This window comes from Lynx rufus, unplaced genomic scaffold, assembly GCF_022079265.1.
Source record: "Lynx rufus isolate CCGP_SWC_20201006 ecotype Redwood Valley unplaced genomic scaffold, mLynRuf1.p SCAF_5, whole genome shotgun sequence".
Taxonomy (NCBI): domain Eukaryota; kingdom Metazoa; phylum Chordata; class Mammalia; order Carnivora; family Felidae; genus Lynx; species Lynx rufus.
In genome coordinates this window covers 29,975,316-30,001,928 of record NW_025814867.1, presented here as the reverse complement: position 1 = coordinate 30,001,928, position 26,613 = coordinate 29,975,316, and the positions used below count along the sequence as shown (strand labels likewise).

General features: G+C 51.6%; 1 protein-coding gene across 1 annotated transcript in view; it reads left to right on the top strand.

Moving 5' to 3' along the window:
• SLCO2A1 (solute carrier organic anion transporter family member 2A1) overlaps positions 1-25,777 on the top strand; it is an 80,731-nt gene extending 54,954 nt beyond the window's left edge. Inside the window, exons 4-14 of the mRNA XM_047098654.1 lie at positions 6,384-6,611; positions 7,484-7,582; positions 10,351-10,487; positions 12,265-12,343; positions 12,895-13,059; positions 14,112-14,301; positions 15,990-16,155; positions 18,511-18,674; positions 22,079-22,143; positions 24,582-24,705; positions 25,657-25,777. Coding sequence (XP_046954610.1) covers positions 6,384-6,611; positions 7,484-7,582; positions 10,351-10,487; positions 12,265-12,343; positions 12,895-13,059; positions 14,112-14,301; positions 15,990-16,155; positions 18,511-18,674; positions 22,079-22,143; positions 24,582-24,705; positions 25,657-25,777 — 1,538 coding nt within the window. The remainder of the gene's footprint in view (positions 1-6,383; positions 6,612-7,483; positions 7,583-10,350; positions 10,488-12,264; positions 12,344-12,894; positions 13,060-14,111; positions 14,302-15,989; positions 16,156-18,510; positions 18,675-22,078; positions 22,144-24,581; positions 24,706-25,656) is intronic.
• The last annotated feature ends 836 nt before the right edge of the window (positions 25,778-26,613 follow it).

The window sequence follows — 26,613 nt, the reverse complement described above, 5'->3', positions numbered from 1 at the left end:
AGGGTGTAGGGGCAAAGGTATGGGTGGGGTAAGCCCCTTGCCTGCAGTATAATGTGCAGTGGACCTGCCCTTTCAATGCAGCTCATTGGTCACATGGCCTCCTCAGTACAAGTAGGCATTTTCCCCAGGGCCCCTCTAGTGCCAGGGTGGCTGTGTGGGAAGGGGTGCCCAGCCTCAGCCTCAGAACTAGTTTTGGGAACAGTCTGAGAGCAGAACACAAGAATATTCTCCTTTTCCTCCCTCAAGCTCTCTTTTCCTTCACAGAGAGGAAACCTTCCAAGCAGCTCCTTTATTACAGTCTATCCACTGCCAGTGATCAGCACTGATCTTACTTGTCTCTGGTTTCTAGACCCAGTCCCCAAGTTCTTAGAAACTTGGGCATTATTGCCTGTCCCCAGAGTTCTGCCATCTCCCTTTTCCCTTTAAATTTCTTAAAGCTTCTGACCCCTTTGGTTGAAAATTGATTTTATGTGATCCCTATGCCCCAGGTTATGATATATACTCATTATTTTTAATCCTAATATAACATTACAAGGTAGGTATTATTATTATGTCTATTTTGAAGATGAAGACGTCGAGGTTCTGAGAGGTCCCCCAACCAGTGAGCAGTGGAACCAAGATTTGAACTTAGTTTATCTGGCTCCAAAATGTGAATTCCTTCCATTGCCCCATGATGTGACTCAGGCTTTCAACCCTAACTCTTTTGTTTTCTGCTGGTGCAGAAGAATATGTTCTCCTAGTTTCCCAAAATGAAAGTCAGTCTAATGGGAATAGACCACATATTACTACAGGGGTATTTACAGATTAATAAGGCTTTGAGAACTCCACTGAGAATCTAATCACTTCTGACGTGTGAACAACCCACTTTGCAAACCGCTTTGAGATCTCGAATCATGGACCAGGTTTGGGACAGTCTGTTCCAGGCCTGATGGTGGGTGTTGCCAGAGTTTCGGGAAGAACTTGAGTAGCTGAATTTAGGAGGATGGGGAAATAGGTCCTTCAGAGTGGAACATTCTGAATGAAGTTCCAGGAGTTTGCTGATAGTCTGAGGGCTTGCAACTTGGCCATGTTTCCAGAAAACTCTCTGGAAGCACCTTCCTACCTTTCCCTATTATTCTCTTATGGATTGCATCTGAGACTTGGGTCTTGTTAACCTCCTCCTCACTTGACTCTACTCACCCAAAGCCACGCCATCTTCTGAGCAGGGAGGTAATGTGTGGCTTTCAAGGAAATGACTTGAAGGAGGACTCACTGCTGCTGTTCTGTTTCCTGTTTCCCAGAAGAACTCTCTCTTTCCTCTACCAGAATGATGAAATGATCAAAGGAAAGCCCCATTTGCCATGTCCTTCCTGTGTTGCTTGACCCTTCTAGGCTTCTCTCTTGGACCCAGTTTCAGATCTTTATGTGCTTGGGAGCCTGACCTCAGGCTGGCCACACCTGGAATGTGTGTCCTTGAACAATGGAGTGGCTAGACCTAGGTCTGCCCAGATTTGCCCTGTCTTTATGGGTTCCATTCTGGGGAAGTGGACCTTCTTCCCACAGTCCCCTATCTTTCCAAACCCACTGAGAGGTCTAGAAATTAGAACTGAAACTCTGCATTTATATTGTGGAATGAGTCAGAGGGTTGACTCACGTGCAGCTGGGGTTGTGCTGGGGTAGCTGGAGGAGGGGAGAGGTCCCAGCCTGTTTCTAGTTAGCATTTCACAGCCCTGTGAAAACTGGCACAGCCAGACTTCTGGTGTCTTGTGGGAAAAGAATGTGCTCTGATGAACTTGAGCCTTCCAGAAGTCTGCCTCAGGGAAGATGAGAAACAGACTGACATCCCTCTAATGAAGACTCCCCTCCCTCCCTTTCCCAGGGCCCTCCAAGATGGAGGAAAGTGACCTTGGGTGGGCAGGCAGCCTCTGGAGTCTGCGGTGACTGGAAGAGGCAGGCATTTTTCTGACCTTACCACCGGATTTGACACGGTGGGAAGATTGGAGCTAGCAACACTGGAAGAGGAGGGTGATGTGTTTCCATAAGTCAATGGAGAGTAACTGGGTATAGGGCCTTTGCTGGAATGCTTGCGAAATGGGGAGAGGTTGCTCTCTCTCCTTCACATGGGCCTGAGCTCCTGAAGGAAGCTGAGAAATCCACTCTAGGGAGGAGAGGGATGGAGTGAGGTGAAGAAAGCCGAGCTCCCCCACCACTCCCAGTTGTGCCAGAGTCTTCTGATACAAGGTCTTTTCCTCCCCCTTCTTCCAGCCCTTGGATTCACCAACCCCTGTCCTCTAGGTTTTTAAGAGAAAAGCCTAATGGTCTAAATTCTAGAAGACTCTGCTCTCACCAGAGCAAGCTGGCCATGACTACCCACTGCAGAAAGTCCCAGGCATGAGTTCTTGGGAGGCTCACACTATGTCTGTCTCTGACATAAACACCTGTGCCTACATCAAGCCAGGGAGCAGTGGATCCTACCCACTGCGGTGCCCTGTTCCTCCTGGCTCCAGGTCTCGCTGCCTCCAGGACAGCCAGCTGCTGCTTCCCTCAGGGCACTGCTCCCTGGTGAAGGAATCCTTGCCCTCTGCAGGTGAATTTCGCATGAGTCACAGCCTGCGCCAGGGTGGATTTGGCCCCATTCAGGACTGGCAGAAGGAAAAGAGAGTTTGTTAGTAGATATTCAATCGATTTGGAATGCAGAAGAGCCAAAGAGGAACTCTGTAGACTTGGAGTTGGGGCCAACTGGTTATATTTTTTAAATACACATTTTTAATAAAGGCAGTTCCTGACATATAATCTGACACTTTAGTGGTTAATAATAACAAATGATCCCCAGATTGTTTTCGCCTCCTGGACATTTCATTAGGTGAAATTTCGTGAGTATTTTTGTGGCACTGGTGTAGCATGCAAGGTGCCGTGTGAAGACTTAATAAGCCAGTCGTTTTTACGATCTCCGATGACCATGAAATGTCCCACAAAAAAATAATTCTGCCAGCCAAGCCAGCAACAGTGTTCTATTAAATGTGAATGTAGTAAAATAACAAGAATCAGAGAAATAAAGAAGTATAACTTTAAAAAAATTTTTTTAGTGTTCATTATTTTTGAAAGAGAGCAAGCAGGGGAGGGGCAGGGAGAGAAGGAGACACAGAATATGAAGCAGTTTCCAGGCTCTGAGCTGTCAGCACAGAGCCCGACATGGGGTTCAGACTCACGAACTGTGAGATCATGACTTGAGCCAAAGTTGGATGCTCAACCGACTGAGCCACCCAGGCACTCCAAGAACTACAACTCTTGAAAAACATACTTCTTCTCCAGTCCTTCATTTGTCACACACCTGCACTCCTGCAGCCAGCCTGGCCTGTGTCTCACATATGCCTCTGGGCTGTGCGTCACCATCTACATAACCACGGAGCAGCCAGCACCCCCTGCCCCTCCTGGAATGCACAGCCTTACCTATTTTGCCACTGAAATATCTCTTTACCAGGTCAATTCCACTCCCTACACAGGGGCCTTGCAAACTGGTCTTAATCCCTCCAGTGTGTTCGTTGCATTACCCCCACTCATGATCTTCTGGAACTTTCCTTAGGATACAATCCATGCCCCTTCCCAGCACACACAAGCCCTCCAGAAGCAGCCATGCCTCACCCTGAGTATACTTGCACGCTGACCACCCTGAACTTCATTTTGTGCCATGGAGCGTGTTACCCATATCTCTGAGCCCCGCCACAGGCTGCTTCTCAGTCCTCCTCACTACCAATCTTTGTCTACTCCCTTTGCTTCCTCTTAGTTCAGGGCCATCTTCCCCAGGAATCTTTTCCCAAACCCTCTCCCAACCAACACTGGGTATGGTGCTCCTCCTACGTGCCTTCTGTTCTCTCCCAACTCATGTGGACCAAGCTATATTATTTATTGTGGATATATATATATCTCATAACATTTACCATTCTAACCATTTTTAAATGTACAGTTCAACAGCATTAAGTACATTTACACTATTGTACCACTGTCAACACCATCCATCTCCAGAACTTTTCATCTTTCCCAACTGAAGCTGTCCTCATTAAACACCAACTCCCCATTCCCCCTTGCCCCTGGCCCCTGGTAACCAACATTCTACTTTCTGCCTCTATGAATCTGTCTATTCTAGTTGCTTCATATAAGTGGAGTCATGCGATGTTTGTACTTCTGTGCCTGGCTTATTTTAGTTCACATAATGTCTTCAGGGGTCTTCCATTGTGTATGCAGCACGTGTCAGAATTCCTTTCCTTTTTAAGGCTCAGTGATATTCTGTTGTGTGTCTATATAACATTTTATTTATCCATTCATCCATTGATGGACACATTGATTATTTCTACATTTTGGCTATTGTGAATAACTCTGTTATGAAGGCTGGTATACTGTTCAAGTCCTGCTCTAAATTCTTTTGAGTATATACCCAAAAATGTAAATGCTAAATCATATGGTGGTTGTATTTTTTTAAAGTTTATTTATCTATTTTGAAAGAGAGTGTGATCAGGGGAGGGGCAAAGAGAGAGGAAGAGAGAGTATCCCAAGCAGGGTCTGCACTACCAGTGCAGAGCCTGACACAGGGCTCGATTCCACAGACAGCAAGATCATGACCTGAGCCAAAATCAAGAATCGGATGCTTAACCAACTGAACCACCCAGGGGCCCCTGGTAGTTATATTTTTAAATTTTTTGAGGAACTGCCATACTGTTTTCCATATGGCTGCACCATTTTACATTCCTTCCAGCAAAGTACAAGGGCCTTAACTTTTCCACATCTTTACCCAATACTTGATGTTTTCTGTTTTGGTGTATATATATATATATATATATATATATATATATATACACACACACACACACACACACACACACACACACACACACAATGACCATTCTGATGGGTGTGCAAAGATATCTCATTGGGTTTTGATTGGATCAGGGACTATTGTGGGTGCTCCTTCAATGATCTGTATACCACAAAAGGCTGGAGAATTTGTAAGGGCAGAACCTATGCCTGTCTCAGTCACCTTCTTGTCTTCACCTGAGTGGTGTGTCTGCCCATAGTCACTATTGGCCAAATAACTGAACAACTGAGGACGAATGAAATTTGGCCCAGGAGTCTTTTCATGACTTAGCATCCAAGCTTTCTCCCTGTCTGGATGGCCCTGACAAGAAGACATCTTGCCGTCTCTTGCTGTTCCTGGGACAGGACTCCCTGTTTGACGGGGGAACCCTGCAGGCCAGCAGTTTTCAAGTGTGTCCTATACAAACACCAGCGTAGAGGACAGGTGAGGGCGGGGCCAGGCTGTACAGAGCATGTTGTGCCTGGGGGAAGAGAGAGGGCAATGAGGAGGGCAGAACCTCTCCTAGCCCCACCATCCAGAGCAGCCCTGGGCAAAGCATGAGGGGCAGATCTGGTCCACAGCCTTCATATTTCCTCTCTGTAGGGCTTTGAGGCCCACTTAGATCAGGGCTATACCCTCTCTGGGAGCATCCCAAATGGGAATTCGAGGAAATTGTGTTAGTAGAGCAAGATTGGTGACTTCAGTGGTTTCCATTGGCCTGGACAAGGTAAGTAAAGAAGGGATCTTATGGGAAGGGAGTCCTCAAGAGCTCTCAAGGCCTTGGAGAGCTGACAGTGCTTACTGGTTGGTGTGGGCATGAGATGGCAGTCCAGCCTGACCAGGTCCCCACAGCCATAGGCAGCATGGTGCCCACTGGAAGTTTCTGGGGGCCTCACAGAAGGGTCTAAGGTGTAGCCTGGCTCCTGGGTGTGCAGCCTTGGCTCCCCATTTGTAAGAGGAGAGATTGAACTAGAAGGTCTCAAAGTCCTTTCCAGCTTCCCAAGTCGTATGATTCTTGATTGCTGCCCATGTTTGGTAAGGACATTAAATGCCTTTGGCAAAAGGCTCTCCAGTATGACACAGTGCCAGGCTTATCCAGGAATCAGGCTCAAGGAGTCATGACACAGGAGGGACATATCCAAGGTGGGGGTGACACTGTCTTCTGTGAGACAGAATAACCTTTGTCCTGCTAAAGAGAGCCACACCCTGGGGACCCCAGGCCTGAGGCTGAGCACAAAGCACTTCAGACTGGTAAGCCTGGGGTTTGATCCTGGATCCCCCTTTTGCAACTGGGGGATTCCTCCAGAAATTATGGCATTGGTCTCCATGCACAGCTCCCTGCCTGTTACCCATAGAGGACAAAGAATGGTTCCCCATGAGTGGATAGTGTCCTCTTCCACCTAGGAAGGGCTGCTTGCAGGACAGGAAGCCCACACTCACCTTTCTGTCACCTCCACTCACTCTCAAAAGGCCTGGGAGAAAGGCCAGCTTCGGAGGCCGGTTGGTGGAACCCGGAGACTGGGGTGGTGGTAACCGGCATGCTCTCTCATTGCAGGGAACAGCAGCCGCTTCCAAGCTGAGCTCTGTCAGAAGCACTGGCAGGACCTGCCCCCCAGTAAGTGCCACAGCACCGCCCGGGACTCCCGGAAGGAGACCAGCAGCATGTGGGGTCTCATGGTGGTCGCCCAGCTGCTGGCAGGCGTTGGGACGGTTCCCATTCAGCCATTCGGGATCTCCTACGTGGATGACTTCTCTGAGCCCAACAACTCACCCCTGTACATCTGTGAGTCACAAGCTTGAGGAAGGCTGTGGGGAGGGGCCCAGTCCTGATGTGGCACTCCTTCAGGCCCTGAGGGGCTGAATTGAGGCCTAACCCTCTTTGTGCCACAACACAGCAAATGAGGGCAAATGAGGGCAGAGCTTTGGGGAGCAAATAGATCTGGTTTGAAGGCCAGCTCTGTTAATCTACCAGATGTGTGATCCTGGGCAGGTAGCTGGGCCCCAGGGCCCCAGGTTCCTCACCTACAGAACAGGGCTAATAGTATCTGTGCACTGGGCAGCTGTGGGATTACATAAGTAATGTATATAACCACTGAGCCGCATGCTGGGCACACGGCAGCTCCTTTATCAGCCCCTTAATGTTATTGTCCTGTCCTCCAGGCACGGGCCGGGGTACACATGTCTTCCCAAACCGTCCACTTAGGGGCAGTTTAGCTTCAAAGAAGCAAAAGCAAAGCAGATAACAGATGACCATCTGACAGCCCCATCCTTCCCTTAGAGCACGGCACACTGAGCATTCTCAGGGCCCACATCCCAAACCAGACAGGGCACACCCACCCACTTGGTGGCCCCACAGCTCCTGCATTTGCAGGAAGCTTCACCCACCAGCACCCCCAGCAGGAAACTTTAAATGCTGAGGAGGCTTTTCCTCTCGGCAGGTGGATCTCTCTGGCAGCTGGCTGGAGGAGAAACAGTTCTGGTTGTGCACATCTCAGGACCTTGAGGGATTCTGGTCTTGTCTATGGGAAATGCCTTCAGTGTGGACTTGTCAGGGCCAGGGGACAGATTCCTGACATCTCAGGAATCCCTCAGCTAGGGAAACAACCTGGTACCCTTTCAATCTCCTCAGCCTCCTTTCTCTGCTCCCATTTCCAGCCATCTTATTTGCCATCTCTGTATTCGGGCCGGCTTTCGGGTACCTGCTGGGCTCCGTCATGCTGCAGATCTTCGTGGACTACGGCAGAGTGGACACAGGTGAGTGTGGGCGAGGATGCCCATTCCATCACCGGTTCCACGAAGCAGCCTCCCAAGCCCCAGACAGTCGAGGAAAAAATGAAACTTCCACTCCAGACGCTCAGGACTCCTCTTTCCCTCACTCATTCACTCCTGCAGAGCCTCAGCCAGCCAGCCAGAAGCAGACAGCACACCTCCTCTTCCCAGGCTGGGCTGGAAAACACACTTTCTGTCCTCAAGAAGTTTGTAACAGGACACCTTGAGACCTGGAGCAGGGCCTCAGGTGTTGCTAACACGGCTGCCCGTCTTGGTGGTGGTATTAAAAATAGTTTTATGGGGGCGGCACCTGGGTGGCTCAGTCAGTTCAGCTCAGGTCATGATTTCATGGTTCGTGGGTTTGAGCCCCACGTCTGGTTGTGTGCTCACAGCTCAGAGCCTGGAGCCTGCTTTGGATTCTGTGTCTCCTTCTTTCTTTCTGCCCTTCCCCCCACTCGTGCTCAGTCTCTCTCTCTCTCAAAAAAAAAATAGTTTTATGGTTCTTTGATTCTAAGATGGTTTTGATTGCTTAAAAAAAAAAAAGATCTGATAAGAGCTGTTTTGAGGGGAAAAAAACCAAGCAGTACACAAAATATACACATGGATTATGAGTCACATCCAGAAGGGTATAACATCGTGTTTAACTCTGTGGGCATTGGTAGTAGACAACCTGTGTCTAATGCTGATTCCACCTCTCACTGGCTGAGTGCTCTTTAGCAAGTGTCTTTATCTTTCTGTGCCTCAGTTTTCTCATCTGTAAGATGGGGCTAGTGATAGTAAAATAGAGTCGTTGTAAGGATTAGCACATGCCTGATATATATTAAGAGGTTCACAGGTGTGAGCTCTTGTTCTTCACAAAATGGTATGGACTAAATCACTGTGTATCTTAGAAAGAGAAAATACAGGGGCGCCTGGGTGGCTCAGTCGGTTAGGCGGCCGACTTCAGGCTCAGGTCATGATCTCGCAGTCCGTGAGTTCGAGCCCTGCGTCGGGCTCTGTGCTGACAGCTCAGAGCCTAGAGCCTGTTTCGGATTCTGTGTCTCCCTCTCTCTGACCCTCCCCCGTTCATGCTTTGTCTCTCTTTGTCTCAAAAATAAATAAACGTTAAAAAAAAAAAAGAGAGGGGCGCCTGGGTGGCGCAGTCGGTTAAGCGTCCGACTTCAGCCAGGTCACGATCTCACGGTCCGTGAGTTCGAGCCCCGCGTCGGGCTCTGGGCTGATGGCTCAGAGCATGGAGCCTGTTTCCGATTCTGTGTCTCCCTCTCTCTGCCCCTCCCCCGTTCATACTCTGTCTCTCTCTGTCCCAAAAATAAATAAACGTGGAAAAAAAAAATTAAAAAAAAAAAAAGAGAGAAAATACAATCCATAGACCAGGGCACAAGCACTGGTTAACCATTCATGGAGCCAGCCCCATGATGAATCCTGCAAGGGCTCCTCGCCTTTGTAAGCTTGTTCCATGGCACCCAGCCTCCCACAAGGCAGGGAGGGCCAGCACTATAACAGAGGGGCGGGCGAAGTGCTTTGGAAGCTCCAAGCAGGCAGGAGACAGTGCTACTTCCTGAGGTGGGCAGGGAGGGCTTCTCAGGCAGCTGATGTCTGCATCAAGCCCCACTGGTGGGTGGGATTTCTGCAGGTAGTACTGGGAGGGAAGGCCCTCCAGGTGGAGAAAAACTCGTGGACAAAGCCAAGAGGTGGAATGTGTGTCGGGTGTGAGGGTGATACATAAGGTTCCTGCCAGCCAGAAGATATGGCTGGAAGGCAGGTCTGAGCCAGACCCTCAGGAATAATGCTCTCAACAGTTCTTCACACACAGATCAGGGTCTGCCCATCTCACAAAGAATGTAGACAGGCATTAAACCTGCCATGCTGCCAGAGTCCACAGACTCCTGTTCCTGGGGACCATCAGACCATGATGCCTTCCTTGTGGTATCTCCTGCCTTGACTTCACATGATGGGGAAAAGCCAGGGGAAGCTTTCTGCCTCAGGGTCAAGCCATCTTTGCCCTTTTGCTGGCACTTCCTGAGTTGATTCTTGCCTCTTATTGTCCAAAAAGACTAGCAGCTGAGCTCTCAGTACCAGGGACAGTGCCTAGAGATGTCTGTCATTGTTTGGCTGCGGGCCATACTGCTACCTTCTCCTTCCCTCTATGCCCCTGTAGTTTCTTCACAAAGAGAAACACAATGGCAGACTCTCAGATGCAGATGGGAGACCTGCCAGGAAAACCATTTCCTTTGGAGGCCAAGGAGCCCACTCTGATGATTGTTGTTCCTTCAGGCTCCTCCTAAGGACTATGGGGATTCCTTTCTTAGGGTCAATAAAGTTGGGAAGCAATAGCATTCAGTGGTTAAGAATGGTTAAAATTGAGCAATCAAATGGCACTCACTAGCCTTAACCTTGCACCAGGGCAAGGTTGACTTCTCTGGTCCTCAGTGTTCTGATTGGTTAGAGGAGAATGGATGCAGCCTCCTTTGCTATTATTCCTACCAGGGGTTGGGAATAAAATAAGGTGAGGCCAAGGTTCTGATTCCTTCAGCCTGGGGATTCTCTGATGCTCTCCTTTATGCAGAGTGGCCACTATGCTCTGGAGACCAGATGGCCTGGAGAGGGAATGTTGTCTTGACCCAGGTTCTAGCTCATGGCTTACCTCTTCTCTATCCTGGGAAGAAAGTTCCCTTGATCAGAGGCCCTCATTCCAGTAAAGTGAGATCCCATATTCATCCAGAAAACACTTGTTCCCTTTGCTTTCTCTCCAGCTGCAGTTAACCTGAGCCCCGGAGACCCCCGGTGGATTGGAGCCTGGTGGCTCGGGCTGCTCATCTCCTCAGCCTCCTTGGTTCTCACCTCTTTCCCCTTTTTTTTCTTTCCTCGAACAATGATCAGGGAAGTGGAGGTAAGGTTCTGAGAACCCCTGACTCTACCTATAGAACTTCAAGAAAGGGAGGTGGGGATCAAATTAAACCGAACTGAGAAGCTGCAGCAAGTTAAGCAAATTCTGCATGAAATCTAAATGAGTTGCATGATACAGGACTTCTCAAAGGCTTTAGGTGAGAGTGCTGGTGAATTCCCTAAAGATGGGTTCTCACCAGTGTTCCCTTACCACTTCAACACCTCAGGTGTCAGGACAGCTTCAGGGAATGTAGTTTGGGAAACTACATGAGTAGTTGAACAAATGAGTTCATCTAAACTGGGATAAAGAGTTAAGAGCTAGTAAAAGCAGAATATATGACCTGGCACCATCTGAACCTGCAGGACTGAGTGGGAAGAGGGTCCCTAGAGCTAAAGAGCATAAGGGTGGCCTGAGAGTGAGCTTACTCTGAGCACTTGGACCTTCCATGTGTCTGCCAGCCCTGTCTGCTGGGAACGAAGTCAGGAAAGGATGAAAATGGAAAACAGAGAAGTCTGGTGGGGCTCTGATGTTAGGCTGAGGGTCTAAAACTTAAAGTTCTGGGGCACTGCAGTAACTGGGTGGCCAGCTGGGTTGAAGGTCAGAGAGTCAGGGAGGAGTGAAGGCTGACCATCTGAAAAAGCCGGTGTAGAGACAGGGGATGAGACCGAGCACCGGGGCGGTGGTTGCTGGACAGCTGAGGCAAGGGCAGGCAGAGATATTCTTGGAGGGGGTGCCAAGGACTCAGCAGTGAGCCAGACTGGAGGAGAAGAGGGACCGAAGTTAGCATCAAGGTTCTGAGCCAAAGCTCCACATTGGGCAGTGAGATGTAGGCCCCTGTGTGGGAGGAGGAACAGGGGTACGAGAGCCTTCGCTTGTCTTGGGGAAGAGTTTTGGAGGTTGGCAGTACATCGTGGTGGTTTTGGAGTGAGGCAAACCTGAGTCTGAGTCCAGGTGTGTCACTTAAAACCTTGCCAAGTGATCTTGGACAAGCTTCCTCGTGTCTAAGTTTCCTTTACAATACTGGAGATAGAGCACCTGTATCAGCGGAGGCCATGAGGAGTGACAGTGCATGTGGCATGCTGGGCACAGTGTCCAATGTGGACTAAGCACTCAGTGCATGGGAGCTCCCACGCCTGGTAGTGTGTTCCCCTGGGGGGCCGTGCACACCTGTGTAGGGGTGCAGAGCTGCAGCTGATGAGTTCATAAGTGGTAGGCGAGCTCACTGAAGTGGTATGAACAGAAAGCGTGGGCCAGGGGCCGGGACCAAGCCTTGGTTGAGCAGGACTCAACGCTGGGCCCGGAAGGAAGCAGTGACTCCATAGAGGAGATAGAAAGAAAGAGCTGGAAACAGAGGTCATTCTAGACCAGTGTATCCCAGAAGCCTGCAGCCCCTGGAATCTGAGGACAGGGAAGAAGTGCAGCCACGACAGAGACAGGGAGTGAGATCTGATCAGATACCTTTTGGCATCAGTCACGGGAAAGTTAGAGGTGATAACATGCTCAGAGGTATTTCAGGAGGCATTGGCATAGATGTGTTCTGGCTGGCAGCCACAACTCTGGGTTTACTAACATGCAGGTGGTGTTCGTTTCAAGAGAGCATTCTCTGGGTGCCCTCCCACACCCACACCCACACACACACCCACACCCACACACACACCTGGGGTGGGCAGCTCACTGCTGCCCATCCCTGAGCCACCAAGACCAGGAGGGTCAAGGGCCCAGGGAAGGGTCACAACAAGGAGCCTCGGACATTAACATTCACCTCCTTCGCTGCCTTCAGAGGTCTCCTGCCATAGTGGATGAGGCAAGGAAGATGGACGAGGTCAAGCCAAGAAGCTCCCTGCTGGATTTCATTAAACGTAACTGACTGACCTGGCAAAGCCCTGGAGGTGGGGGGGCGTCTGTCTTGAGGGAGGTTTAGGGGGTACCCCAGCCCATGTGGTATTGTGTGTGGTGAAGGTCAGTAAGAACAGGTGGTCTGTAACTGGCCCATCTCCCAGGAGGGGTTCTGCCAGGGGTCCTGGTGACTGCTTCTTTGCAGGTCTCAGGAGACTCAGATTTAGCAGTCAGCCCTGCCTCCATGGTCTGGCCCCGTGTTCTGTCCCCTCCTTTCACATGGAGGTGGCTGTCATGTGAGGAGAATGTTCCCGGTGTTAGTCCTATTTCTATCCAGCCTCTGCCTGATATCTTGTAGGCATGTCCTCATTTTACTTAGCCTGTGAGTATGTTGAGTGGGAGTCGAGCAGCTCTGTGCCCCCAGACTGGCCACTGAACACTTTGGTGTCTCAGATCTGCCATGAGAAAGAGAGGAAAGCTGCCTGGAGGAGGAGGAAGGGCAGTGACCTAGTATCAAGGTACCCCTGGGATGACTACCACGAAGGCCTGGCCCCTGACAGCCGTCTGATTACAGGGTTTCCCCGCATCTTCCTGAGGTTGCTGATGAACCCGCTCTTCATGCTGGTGGTCCTGGCCCAGTGTACCTTCTCCTCTGTCATTGCCGGCCTCTCCACATTCCTCAACAAATTCCTGGAGAAGCAGTATGGTGCCTCCGCAGCCTATGCCAACTTCCTCATCGGTGAGTCCAGAGGGTGAGGGCGCTGTAGGAGCTAGGGGGCCTGCCTGAAGGAGAGGCTGGGCCCTCTGCCGCCCATACAGGATGGGTGAGGCCAGACCGGACACAGATAAGAGCCAGAAGAGGACTGTGGCCCTGGGGAAAGAATTTTAAGGACACTTTTCCTGGTTAGCCATCTAGAAGGTCTTTGGCAGATCTCTGGGGCCCCTATTATTCCAGGCAGGGAGAGGCAGAGGCTGGGGTCTGCCTTCCTTTCCATCAGAGGAGCTGGAAGCCTAAGGCCTTCCCAAAGGTCCTGACATCATCCGGGGCAACAGAGGAAAGAGAAAGGTGTAATTTGGGACTAGGCAAAATGCCTCCTGGTTTTTTCCCTTCTTCACCAAGGACTTGAATACATTTGCCTGGGTAAGGAGTATGTGGCCCAGTGATTCTCCACCCTGGCTGCACTTTAGGACCCCCTGGACAGCTTTAAAAAGTACAGATACCCAGGCCCCACCCTCAGTCAATGAAAGCAGAATCTCTGGGTGGGGCCCAGCATTGGTATTTTTTGCCAATTGAGATTGAGAATCACTGATGTGGTCCCAACCAAGTACTGAAGTGAATTATTGAGCACAGTCCACAGGTGAGCTTGACCATAGGGATGTGGCAAGGTGGCCAGGGCCTCACCCCTCTAGCTTTCAGGCACCAACCAGCACATCAGGCAGGGAGCACCACTGTGTGACTCATGTGGTGACAGTGAGGGTGCAATGAGGGGCCAGGTAATGAAAAGCACTTACTAAATGCACATTCAACCCACATCCCTGTGACTGCAAGGGCCCCATTTATTTCTCTCTCCTTTGCACAAGCAGGACAATCTGCTACATCAAGAGAACTCTGTAGATGTTTCTGGCAAACAGTAAGCGCTGAATTAATGTCAGCTCTTACCACAGCATTTGAATGTATCAAATGTCCCTTCAGGTAGTCGTGTCTCCTTGTCCATGGTTCAGCTCAGTGTCTGCGGCTCCTCACAAGACTCCCAGTCCTGTACACCCAGACCAGCTTCTCTTTACCTGTAGGTGCTGTGAACCTCCCTGCCGCGGCCTTGGGGATGCTGTTTGGAGGAATCCTCATGAAACGTTTCGTTTTCTCTCTGCAAACCATTCCCCGCGTGGCTGCCACCATCATCACCATCTCCATGATCCTCTGTGCCCCTCTCTTCTTCATGGGATGCTCTACCCCCACTATAGCGGAGGTCTACCCCCCCAGGTAATAGGGAATGAGAGGTGAGAAGATCCCCTTCACTGAGGCCAGAGCCTGGATCTGGCTGTCGTGCATCTTTCTTTCTGCTTCAACTCCTCTCTTCTCTCCTTTCCGCTTTTGATCTAATCTCCTGTGTGGCAACTTAGAAAATGAGGCCTTGAATAATATGCTCACTTATGAAAAGAAATCAGAGAGTCCTATTGGGTCACCAGCAATCAGGGTCAGAGTTCTGTCTTTTGTTTTGTTTTGTTTTGTTTTGTTTTGTTTTGTTTTGTTTTTAAGAAGTACCAAAAACTGGTTAATTTGGTTTCAGGATGAGTCTGTAGGGCTGTGAGCCTCAGGAACCAGGAAATAAGCTATGTTTAGCATCAGCTCTGTGCCAGCTACAATTACAAAGTCTCCTTGAGCTGCTGAAGAAAGATGAGAGAAGGGGACTTGAAAAGATCTGGGAAAGAACAATGAAAGTGATGGCAGACTCATACAAAATTAGGGCAGGTGAGGAAGAGGGCAGGTAAAGTACACCTGTCGGTTTGCATAAAGCAACCTGGTCCTAAGTTTTGAATCTGGTGTCATGTTCAGGAAGAGCTTTAGGGGCCTGTGAGGGAAGGGTGCTGAACAAAGAGCATTTGTTTTTACCTGAGTGCCCCTTCCAACGACTTCTTTTACATTTTGCCTAACAAGGTTGCAACGTTTGGACATACTGTACCTTTCTGTCTTGGTGTTTTCTCTTTTTCTCTGAAATTACCTCTTCTGTCTTTGGTGGGTGAAGGAGGGAAGGGAGGGCTGCTCAGGGCGGGGACCCCCCCCCCCACCACCAGGGTGCGTTGTTCTGCAGGCTGACTGTGGATTGAGAGAGGCCGAGAGCTTGGAGCCCCTGGGCTGCTCTGAGTGGGGGTTTTTAGCACAGGGCTCTGTCATCAGACTGGGGAGAGTCTGGCACAGCCCTTTGTAGCTGGGGAAAGTTACTTGTCTCATCTGCAGTTTTCTCATCACAGAAGCAATGGAATTAATTGAAGAGTTGTCATGATGGCTGGGTGAAAAGCCGTGAGCATGGTTCCTGGCACATAAGAGGCACCCCATTACTGTTAACTATCCGTGGTGTCATTGTTTTAGCAGCCCCCTGGCTTGGGGTTTGTCAGCCTATGCCTACCCTCCCCAGAGACGATCATGAACATCAGATGTGGCGGGGGGGGGGGGGGTGGTAAGAATGGTGAGGTCAGCTGGTGAAACCCCCTTGGGTGCAGCACAGGGGGTGGAGCGACCTAGGCAATGTCTCCATAGACCCAGAGACTGGAGCCCTCTCGACCCCAGATTGCCTCAAGGAGCCCCAGCCTTCCCTCGGCCTGAGCACAGATGAAGGAGAAGGGAAGGGAAATATTGCCTGTGACTTTGCATAGCATCTGCCGTCTCTTTCATCGGAGTCCTGGCTGGTTGGGTGTCTTGACGTCCTTCTTCAGTGTGGGCTTTGCTGACCATGCCTTGCTGAGCTGCACCTGGTGATGCCATGAGCCCTGATCAGGCAGTCAATTCACCATCGGCTCCGATAAGCATCATTCAGGTCCCAGGGTGGCGCTGGCCCAAGACAGAGACACACAGGCACACTAAACAGGCGGGAAACTCACACTGGGCTGGCGTGAGGAGACTTTTCTTTGGTCTTGCTTTGTTTGATTCCCCATTTCCTGTTTTGCTGGCAGGACATCAAGTCCTATACATCCGCAGCCTCCTGCCTGCCGCAAGGACTGCTCGTGCCCAGATTCCATCTTCCACCCGGTCTGCGGAGACAATGGAGTGGAGTACCTCTCCCCGTGCCACGCCGGCTGCAGTGAGATTAACGTCAGCTCGGTAGCCTCCAAGCAGCTGGTAAGGGTGGGAGAAGCCCCATGGGGTCTCTGTGCTCAGCATGTGCCCTCGCAGACCACTCCTAGGCTCCAGGATGGGCAGACTGCCACCCACCCCACACTCATTCCCAGCTTCTGGCCTCTGGGCCACACCCGCCCTCTCTCCACCTCCCCTTCCCTAAGGTCATGACCAGATGCCTACAGCCCAAAGTCAATTAAAGATTGGCCGATGTTCAACAGATTCACATTCCTGAGGCCTAACAATGCTCAGAGCAGAAACAAGCCAAAGAACTGCTTCAGCTGAGGCCTTTGAGCCTCATCCCGAAGGATCCTAATGGGCATCCTGGATCCTGCATACTGGCTGTGTGGAAAGCCACAGAGGCAGGCCTAGATAAACTGAGGGCAGGGGATCTTCTGTGATGTGGCCCCAGAAGGTTAGAGCTGGAAGTGTGACCTAGGGTATTCAGTGGAACCTGTCAGCCCCTACATGTGGCCACACAACTGACCTGAAGTCCTGAGCTATTTAGGGACAGATCTGGGACTAGAACCCAGGACCCGGCCTCAGTCTGGGACACATCTGTTCAAGGTCACATATCTCCTCACCAGCAGCCTTCCAGTGGTGCAACCCACATTCACTATGCCCACCTGGCAAGGCTCTAACAGCCCTCTGAGTACTATGCCTCCTGGATTCTACGGTCAGTCAGCAGCAAACCAAGTCAAGACGTTTGTTCAGTTATTCAACAAATATTTAGTGAACATCCAGCATGGCCACAGAAGTTGAGGAATCAGCAGTGAACCCATCAGACAAGGTGCCTGCTCTCACTGAGTTTGCATTCTATCAAATAAACGCACAAGATAGTTTTAGAATGTAATCCATGGCCCCAAGAGACTTAATGGACAGAGAGTGTCTGGGGGCCTCCCTGAGGAGGTGACATTAGAACTGAACAACCAGAAGAGGAAGACCCTAGAAAGTCCTGGAAGTGAGGCATTCCAGCTAAAGAAACAGCAAGAGCAACGCCCTAGGGCATGACCTAGCTGGGTGCAGGAGAAAGCAGAGAAGGCCAGGGTTGGTGCTGAGAGGCATGTCACACATAGGCCAAGGCTGGCCAGGCCAGGCCTAGGATTTGGATCTACCTTTTCCTAAAAGCAATGGAAAGTCTGTTCAGTTCTGCTAAAGATGCCCTAAGGAAAAGCATACGCCTCGTTCCTTTAAGCCTGTGTGGAAGGCATGGACAAGGCTAGCCCCACTTAGCATCATCCTCTGAGAGCACAGGGCAAGGCTGCTCCCACAGCCACCTCTGTGGGCAGGTGGAGGACAAGGAGTGCAGACATGATGCTCTCTCCATTGCCTTCTAGTCAAATGAGTCTGTGGTGGCTTCTGTGGTTTCCTTATCTTTATTTACTTACCTCTGACTCATCTGCTTCCAGAAATCATCTTGACAGGTTTCCAATAATTACACAGAGCCATTAGCATAATATCAAGAACAGATGGTAAATTACAAAGGGAAAAGATCTATGTTAAAAAAAAAAAATCCAGACTGAGGGAACTAATAGCCATACTGCACATAACTTATTTCTGAGCTTCCTGGCAGCCAAAACAAAGAAGGTGTGTAGTTCCTGCTGTCTGCCAGAAGGGGGCATACTAGCTCCTTAGTTCTGGTCCTAGCCTTGTAACCGCTATGACACTTAAATGGTCATAGACTAATCCATCAGATGCTGTGAAAGGTAAGGTGAAGACCACCTGTCACGGGCAGTGGCCACCAAGGCCAGTCTTACAAGAGCGCTGAACTATCTGGACTTGCAGATTTGAGACAGGGACCTCCTTCGCTAGAGGCCTTCACAGACGGGAGGAGTTCCGCTCAGGCAGAGGCCTAACAGATGAAGAGCTCAGCGGATTCAGCTAGGTTCCCACTGCTGTCTCCTATTTATACCTTTCTTACCTTCTGTGCAATAAGCACACAAACTGCAAGAACACCACCCACGAAACCACTGCTGCTGGGCACAGGCCGGCCTGGCCCTGAAGAGAGCCCTCCCAGCCCCTGGTCCCAAGCTGGGTAGGCCTTGCCTGGCAGTGGGATCCTGCATGTCCTGATGTGAGTGGAACCGCTGGAGGGGCCCAGCCCATGCTAGACGACCGGTTTTGGTGAAGATGGTTTTGATTGCCCAAACAGAGGTCAGAGGTGGTATCCATGGGGCACCTCGAACCCCTCACCGAGTCTGCTCTCCAGCCTCCACATGCAGCATCGCCCAGCTCCCCAGGGCAGAGCTGTCAAAACCTGAGGGGCTCTTAGGCTAGAGCTGGTGCAGGCGTTTGTCACGTGTGGAGGCCAAATAATAACAGCAGATTTCCCCCTCCCCTCTCCCTCTCCTTCCCAAGACCTATTTGAACTGCAGCTGTGTGACCGGGGCGTCCTCTTCAGCCAAGACGGGATCATGCCCCATCCCCTGTGCCCACTTCCTGCTCCCGGCCATCTTCCTCATCTCCTTCGTGGCCCTCATAGCCTGCATCTCCCACAACCCGCTCTACATGATGGTTCTGCGGTGAGTGCGCCTCTCCTTCCCCATGCTGCCTGCTTCTGCCTCTCCTTCCTTTCCCTCAGAGTCCTTTGAACGCCAATCAGCAATGCTCTTTGGATGATGCGGGACGGTGATACTAACACAACAATGCCGGGGAGTCTGCCGAGCCAGACTCGGTGTGGAGCCCCTCACTGTGCTGCCTCAGTCTGTCTCAGGGCACCCATGTGCCCTGTTGGCACCTCCACTCTGCACTGAGAGACCCCAGCCCTGGGAGGGCAGAGCCATGAACAGTTAAGTCCTGATGAAGCCGGGCTGCCTGGTTCCATGCTGTGGAAATGCCTGTAGATTCAGTCATATTTAAATCCTGGAAGAACTGAGAAGAAGGAGGAGAATTGAGTTAGATGCACAAAATCAAGGAAGAAAAATGTGAAAAGTTTTTCCAGAGACAGAATGAAGGCTATGAGGAAGAATGAAAATAAGAAAAGCCCAGTGTGTGAGGAGCCAGGACCAAGTTCTCCAGTCAGAAGGGAGAAGCTGGCCAAGGTGGGAGGGGAGGACAGAGGTGTTCCATTACAGTGGCGGTGAAATGTCTCTGAAGTTTTAGCAGGGAACTGACCCTTCCTTCACCTCATCCTCTGCAAAAGGGAAAACAACATTTCAACCAAGTTCACCTAACCCACCCCTGCCCGCCTCTTTCCTGTCCTCACCCACCTTGAAAGAAGAAAGGGAAAAACACAGGATTTGGATGCCCATCGCTAGGGTCAAAGACCCAGCTCTGCCATGCGTTGGCTGAATGCCAACCTCACCGAGTCTCAGTTTCCTCATTTATGAAAAGAGGTTAATGATAATTGACAGGAAAGGACGGGTGTTAGGATTACCTGGTAAATTGCCTTGTAAATATAAGGTATCCTGCATATTAGTTAATTATCGTTATTAACCAAACTCTAAGAATCATTAACAGGTAGCTAGATGCCAATGACCTATTTTTCCCAAAAGGCTAGGAGATGAAGAACAGAAGCAGCCGCTTGTCAGGACCTGGGATTTTATCCTAATTATAAGTTAGCTTGCAAACTACCAAGCTCCTGTTTTTGTTACTGTTTCAAGAATGCTGGCAGAAGACAGGAGACTCCTGGTTCAAAGATAAAGGACTATTACTCACAGCACAGTAAGGAGCGTGAACATCATTTATCCTTGTGTTCCACATCCCATGGGGTGACCTGGAGCACCCAGGTGTATGTTTCACATGCAGTGAGCTTATGACACAGTGAGGAACACTGAGCTTGAGAGAGTCACAGCTATATAGACCAAGACTGCTCTTAGTCTAGGGGAAGATTTTACCCCATGCCTCCAGGTTGCTCATTGCAACCACCATCCTGAGAAATGGCGCAGAAAAAGAGCAGTCAGAACCTTGTGTTCTTAGCATATTCCACAGGAACGTGTGGGGATGCTCAGATCCAGAGCATTTTGCTTCTCCCAATACCGTCAGTACCCTCTTTCTACCACTCCCCACCCTGTGCATTCCAAGCATGAGTACTTTCACCTGAGGCCCCTGGGTGGGGTTACCTCTTGCACCAGGACCAGATGGACCGTGGAGGACCCTCTAACCCTGAGAAAGATCTGTGGGTGGCCAGGATGAGGAGAGGGAACAGGATAAGGAAATTTCACAGGGAAGTCCCTGAGCAGTCTGCCTCCCAGAAGACTCCAACAAGCCTTAGGGATAGGGAAGCTGTGGAGAAGGAGCATCATTTCAACCACAGGATGGGCTTTCCTAGGAAACCTCTCCCTTCTAAGTCTGGCAGGGGCTGAAGTGAAATTGAAGAGGCTCCAGGACCCCCAAATTGTTTAAAGATAAATCCCACTGGGAAAGATGGGAAAACAGATGCTATTTAGCGTGGAGAAGGTGAAGCTTAAAGATGACTTTGTAGGTGACCCAACTGTTGTTTGTAGCCTGACCCCCAACTAGGCATGGAAATACAGGCTGTGAGGGAAGCTTCACCAGAAATGTGGAAGGAGAGAGTGGGCAGAATGCCAGAGTTAATTCACCTCCAATGTCAGCAGACACCATAAGAGGCTCAAGTTGTCCATCAGAAGGCAAACTGGGGTGCCCAAGCCCCATTCAGTTCAGAATCTAGGGGAGTCTGCCCAGGGACAATGACCAAGACTTATGAATTGGGCCACTGGAGGGACCTATAGGCATAAAGGGAGCATCCATTAATTAGATTGAGATTTGAGGCACTTTCCACTGGGGGGTCCCAAGTGGCTGTCTTTTTCCCCTGCTGCACCCCACGAGTACTGTTTTCACTGGGCCTTCCTTCAGAGGAACTGGAAGAGGGTCCCATTCCTCTCTGCTGGCAGGACTGTGGGGACAGAACAAAACGTGTGCAGAGACCTGGAGATTAGTTCTGACTTCCCTTCCTTGATGTGCCCTCGGCCCCGAATGCCCTTCCCCCATAGATACCCACCCAGAAGTGTGGGTCTTCAGAGCACAGAGAAGCCTGATGCCTCTGCAGGCCACCTCCTGGCTCCCCACCTTATGGATGGGGTGTCCTCCTTTTCTGCCCCACGCCCAGCTGGGATGGCAGGGCCTGGCAATACCACTGACAGATAGCTTCCCCATCTCTCTCTGAATCTCCTTCCTCAGCCAAACATTCATCCCCTCTTGAGGGAAGAAGGGTAGGGGTAAGACTGGCTACATAATCTGTAGGATCCAGTGCAGAATGAAAATGGGAGGCTCCTGGTTCCAAAATTATTGAGAATTTCAAGATGGCCGCAGCAGACCGTTAAACCAGACGTGGGGCCTTTCCGAGGGTGGGGGCCTGGGAGGCTGCACAGGCCACACGCCCAGGAAGCTGGCCCCAGGGAGAGGATTCTTTTCGTTGCACACAGAAGCCTACAGCCCAAGGGCCTTAATTAGACTTTCATCAGGGCTGTCTTTATTGCTATTTACACTCCATGGGAGTTGTTCAGGCCTGCTGCTCTGAACACACCCTTCCCCATCCTTCTGTCCGTTCCCAGCCTTTTCTGCCCTCTGCCTCTTGAGGGGACACTGGGCAACCCTGAAAGTCACAGGGACCAGTGGTTCTCAAATGCGAGTGTGCAACAGAATCTCGTGGAGGGCTTCCTAAAGCACAGATGGCCGGGCCCCGCTCCCAGAGGATCTGATTCTTAGGTCTGAGGTAGGGCCTGGGAATCTGCCTTTCTAACAAGTTCCTGGGGTGTGGGGAGGTGCTCATGCTGCTGGTCCAGCGATGATGCTTTGAGAACCACAGATATAAACAACAGGAGCACTTGGCTGAGGTGAATCCAGTCAGTCAGGTGGCTGTCAGGCCACTGGAGGGCAGGTTCTGGCATGCTCTGAGGTTGGCTGCCCCTGAGCGAAGGCACAGCCCTCAGTCCTCCGGCTGCTGACTTCCAATCTTCCTTTACAGTGTGGTGAACCAGGAAGAAAAGTCATTTGCCATTGGGGTACAGTTCTTGCTGATGCGCCTGCTGGGTAAGTGTCTGCGATGCCCCCTTCCTTCCTGGGGAGTGGCACCAGGCATCTGAGGGCTGTGAAGTGCAGGTTGGGGCTGCAGGAAGCCCTCTCTCATCTCTGCTGTGAAGAGAAGCTGTGCATAATCAAGCATCAGCAAAGGCCAAGACCCTATATGGACGGTTTCCCTGTTCCTTGAGGTTAGGAAAGATTCCATCTATGGCATTAATTCCAAACAAAACCATGTAAGAAAAATGAAAAGTGGACACAGCTGAGAATACCTAATAAAGAATTGAAGGCAGGTATTTTTTCATCTCTCTCCAAGAACTGGCTGTAGGAACAAAAACCCTGCATTCCTGTCCCAGAACAGCAGCTGAGCCCAGCCCTGGCTTCCCTCCCATTTTACAAAACTCCCTCCCTTGCCTCTATGCAGCAAATATTTCTCATTGAGGTGGGGTGGGGGGAAGCCTCTGTCGACAAGCCCTGCCCACGCTCCAGCAGCCCAGAGCCCACCCTCCATCCGGAGGGATGGAGCTGTGAGCACAGGATCAGTAATGCTCCCCACCCCCCACCCGAGGGCAAGCTCCCTGGGGGCATGGTCTGGGGGAGGCTGGGGCATGTGTGGACCTCACCGCCCTCTCCCAGAGGCTCGTGCTGGATCCTCCCTTCTTGACACATTCAGGAATCAATGTGCAGACCCTTGCAGTGACAGGTAAACCAAGTAAAGGGACTAAATTCAACTGAGTATGAAGGACCCAGTGTGTGCACACTGCAGTGGGGAATATGGCAATTGCCCCAGAGGGACTTCAGTTGCTATGGGAGTGGACTTTCTGACCCTACATGCTGAAATCCCTGCAGGGCCCACCGTGCATTATTATCCAGGAGCCAGGCCTCGCTTGGCCCTCCATTATCGTTCTGGGGTGTGTTGGTGATGTCCCTGGTGGGGCCTGCTGAGCGAGAACCTTTGAGGAATGAACCAGCCTTTTCAATGGGATTTCTCAGGCTCGGGTCACTTGCTCCCCTCCTTCCAGCACGGTGCCTTCGGACCCTCCTCCTCAGGCCTGTATTACCACCAGCATGGAGGATGCAGGGCAGTGGGCTCTACCCTGTCCTGGTGGCAGAGGCACTGCCGTCACCACACCTCCTTGCTGTCATTTAGCCTACCATACATGATTCATGTATAACTTGCTCCAAAATCTCTGCTGGGAAGGAAACCCTGCATTCTGCTCAACACAGCCAGCAGCTAGGACGGGCTCTGAGGACCTTCTCCTAGCCGCCTTGCAAACAGTCACGGTCCCACTGCTCAAAGCACCTGCTGCCTTTGTTTTCTCATTGGAGCTCAGACAACTCCATCTGGAACCACAGTTAGAAAATCCAGGCTAAAGGCATTTCCATTCATCACCCATGAACACAGCCCCACTCTGGGGTGGAAAGAAGGACATGGATAAAACCCAGCAAGTTTTAAATTACCCACTGAAATTTGGTTGAAAATTTCTCTGGATTTTGTTTCTATTTAGGGAAGCATCCTTGGTGGACAATCCTTGTGGCCAGTTTCCATCCCCCGCTTAGCTGGAGACTTGGAAGTGAGCAGGGTCTGAGTAGAGAGGCTGGTTCTCAAAGGTTCCCATTATGGGTGGAGCCACAAGCAGATTTCCTCTTTCTTTCTTCCTGAAGCAGCTTCTCACAGGGCCCTAAAGACAGTCTGGAGACTGTTCTGAAGGCAGGGTTTGGGGTGTGAATCCCGGACAAGCCCCTCCCCAGTCCCAAGACTGCCTAGAACTGTAGCTAACAATACAGGAGTCATTCTGAATATTTAACACCAGGACGTCATAGCCTCTGCCTCACCGCTCAGCTGTGGGGAAGTTCAGGGGGCTGGGGTAGAGGCTCTGAGCAGCCAGAGTGTTGGGGGTCTTGTGGGGGTGCTGTCTCAGCCACAGAGGCAGCCTGTTGTGGTGAAAGATGGGACCAGAGGAAACCAGGGTTCAGAGCCCAGCCCTGACCCTCCCGGCTATGCAACGGTGAGCTAGCCATGCCCACCTTCCTCCTTCTTAAGACAAGGGTACCCACCCACCTGTGAGGACTTGAGGAGTCGATGCCCTCAGGAGGCTCCTGCCACAAGGTGGAGGTCAGCCTGTCTCCACTTGGGACCAATCCAGCGTGAGAACTATGTGGTATGTCTGAGCTGGCATCACGGTGGCCTCTGTGACTCACTGCCCCAAAAGGATGGCTCAGGTCCCTTTTCTAAGCCTCTAGTGAAAGAGGAATTCATGCTTCTTGGGAAGCTATTCGGCTTTCCAAAGTCACTGTGGTTCCCAGGACTGGGGCAGAGACGGTCTCATTCAGGCAAACCACACAGGGGCGATGGGTGGGTGGGTGTGCTCTCCTGTCACCCGGTCGGGTGCCTCAGCCTGCACCTCCATGTGACTGGACTCTCTCAACTCTCTTCCCACCGACACCAGCCTGGCTGCCATCTCCAGCCCTCTACGGCCTCACCATCGACTACTCTTGCATCCGGTGGAGCTTGCAGTGCTCAGGGAGGCGTGGGGCCTGTGCCTACTACAACAATGATGCTCTCCGAGACAGGTGAGGGCCCGGCAGCCCGCCTTGGGGGGGCTGGAGAGGGGGTCAGGCCCCAGCCCAGAGCAGAGGGCAGCCATCTGCTGTGGCAGCTCTGGGGGGGGGGCGGGGAGGGGGCAGCCAGGCTTCTGAGGGAGGGGACTAGAGGGGCACTGCCATGGAGAGGGACCGGGGGTCACTGGTGACAGAGAGCCATCAAGGTGGTGGAGAGAGAGAGAGAGAGAGCCCACCAGCACATGCACACACTACTGGGAGCTAGCCCCTGGTCCATAGTCCCTCAGGAGGGGAAGCAGCAGAAAGAAGTTTGTCAAAGGGAAAGGGACTGGCTGCAGTCTGAGGCGAGGCTGTGGCTGTGGAATGATGCAGGCCATCTCCCATGCTCTGAGAGAGGTGGCCCCACCGTGGCTCATGGCACAGGTCAAGGGCAGGTGGGCCTAACCTGCCTCAGCACCCCTTCCAGCCATCTCACCTGTTGCCCATCACCATATAGACCAGAAACTGAGGGGAGAGTGGGCTTGAGGGGGTGGAACAGAGTCTGGAAACGGTGTCAGAGTGGCATAGAAGGCCGGGAGAGGGCTGGACCAAGAGGGCAGTGAGCAGACACCCGTCTCCTGGCTATGCTGGGAGGACCAGATGCTCCAAACTGGCTGGGGTTGCAGTGTTGTCTCTGGCCCTGGGAGCATGGTGGGGCAGGGAGAGGGGGGCAGGGAGGGGGGCAGTGCAGGGGTGGGGAAGGACTACTGGATTGGGAACATCATGTCTATTCTCTGGGAGGCTCCTGCCCGTGGGTCAGAGAGATGAGGAAAGTGGTCCCCAGCTGGGTGGTAATGGATCCTTACCTGACAACATAGTCCCTGGGCCACTGTGGAAATGATGATGCTCTTCTCCATGGCCCTGGGACCCGGTCCACAGAGCCTCCACACCCCCTCACTGGCCCCGCCTCCTCCTGCTGTACAGGTACCTGGGCCTGCAGGTGGGCTACAAGGCGCTGGGCACGCTGCTGCTCGTGTTCATCAGCTGGCGGGTGAAGAGGAACAAGGAATACAATGTGCAGGAGAAGGCTGCGGGCCTCATCTGACCCTGGATGCCCGGCCCGGCCCGGCCACTGCCCTGCTCCAGAAAGTGGACCCTGCACCCCCAACACCCGCCTGTATTCACTGTTAACACATCACTTCCTTTTTGTTTTTTAAATAAGAGAGAAACCCCAGTCACCATTCGCCTTCCCTGCCTCCTCCTCCCCCAGGATTCCTTAGGTCCACTGTGCACCTGGGCTGGATGGGCACTGAACTGGAGGGCCAGGTCTTCTCTGGATCCTCAGGAGGCTCTCCTCAGTGCTGGCTGACCACCAAAGCAGCCCCAGCCCCTCACCAGCCTTGGGAGGTGGGGGTGGTTTCCTAAGTGGAGAGAGGAAAGGCATATCTTCCCAGAGGAAAAAGGGAGAGGGCTGGATTATGATTAATGGCCAGATCCAGGCTAGAGGAGACGGGAGCCTGGCTGTAGCCCCTTTGAGTCTCCGTTCAGCATCAGCACGGAACCCAGGAGGGGCTGGCCTCCTTCCCCTCAGATCTTTGTGTTCTGCTCTTAAAGGCCATCTTGGAAGCTGCCATGTTGGGAAGTATGGCCAGTCAGTCTCCTCTCAGTTCCCTCATCCTCAGGCACCAGAGCAGGAACCAAGAAACCCTGAGGGTGGGTCATCCAGATGCTGTTCACGTTAACTCTAGACCCTTCTGTGCTAAGAAAGCCACACCATGGTGAAGACTTGAGGAGGGCTGTGAAGTGGTCCATAGCCCGACCTCCCACACCCACAAAGTGAGGACGACACCACTCAACTCAGACTGATGAGAAGACCCTCCCCAAGTTTTCTTGGGAGCAGACGAGGTGGCCTCACATGGGCCTCCCTGTCTGGACCTCACC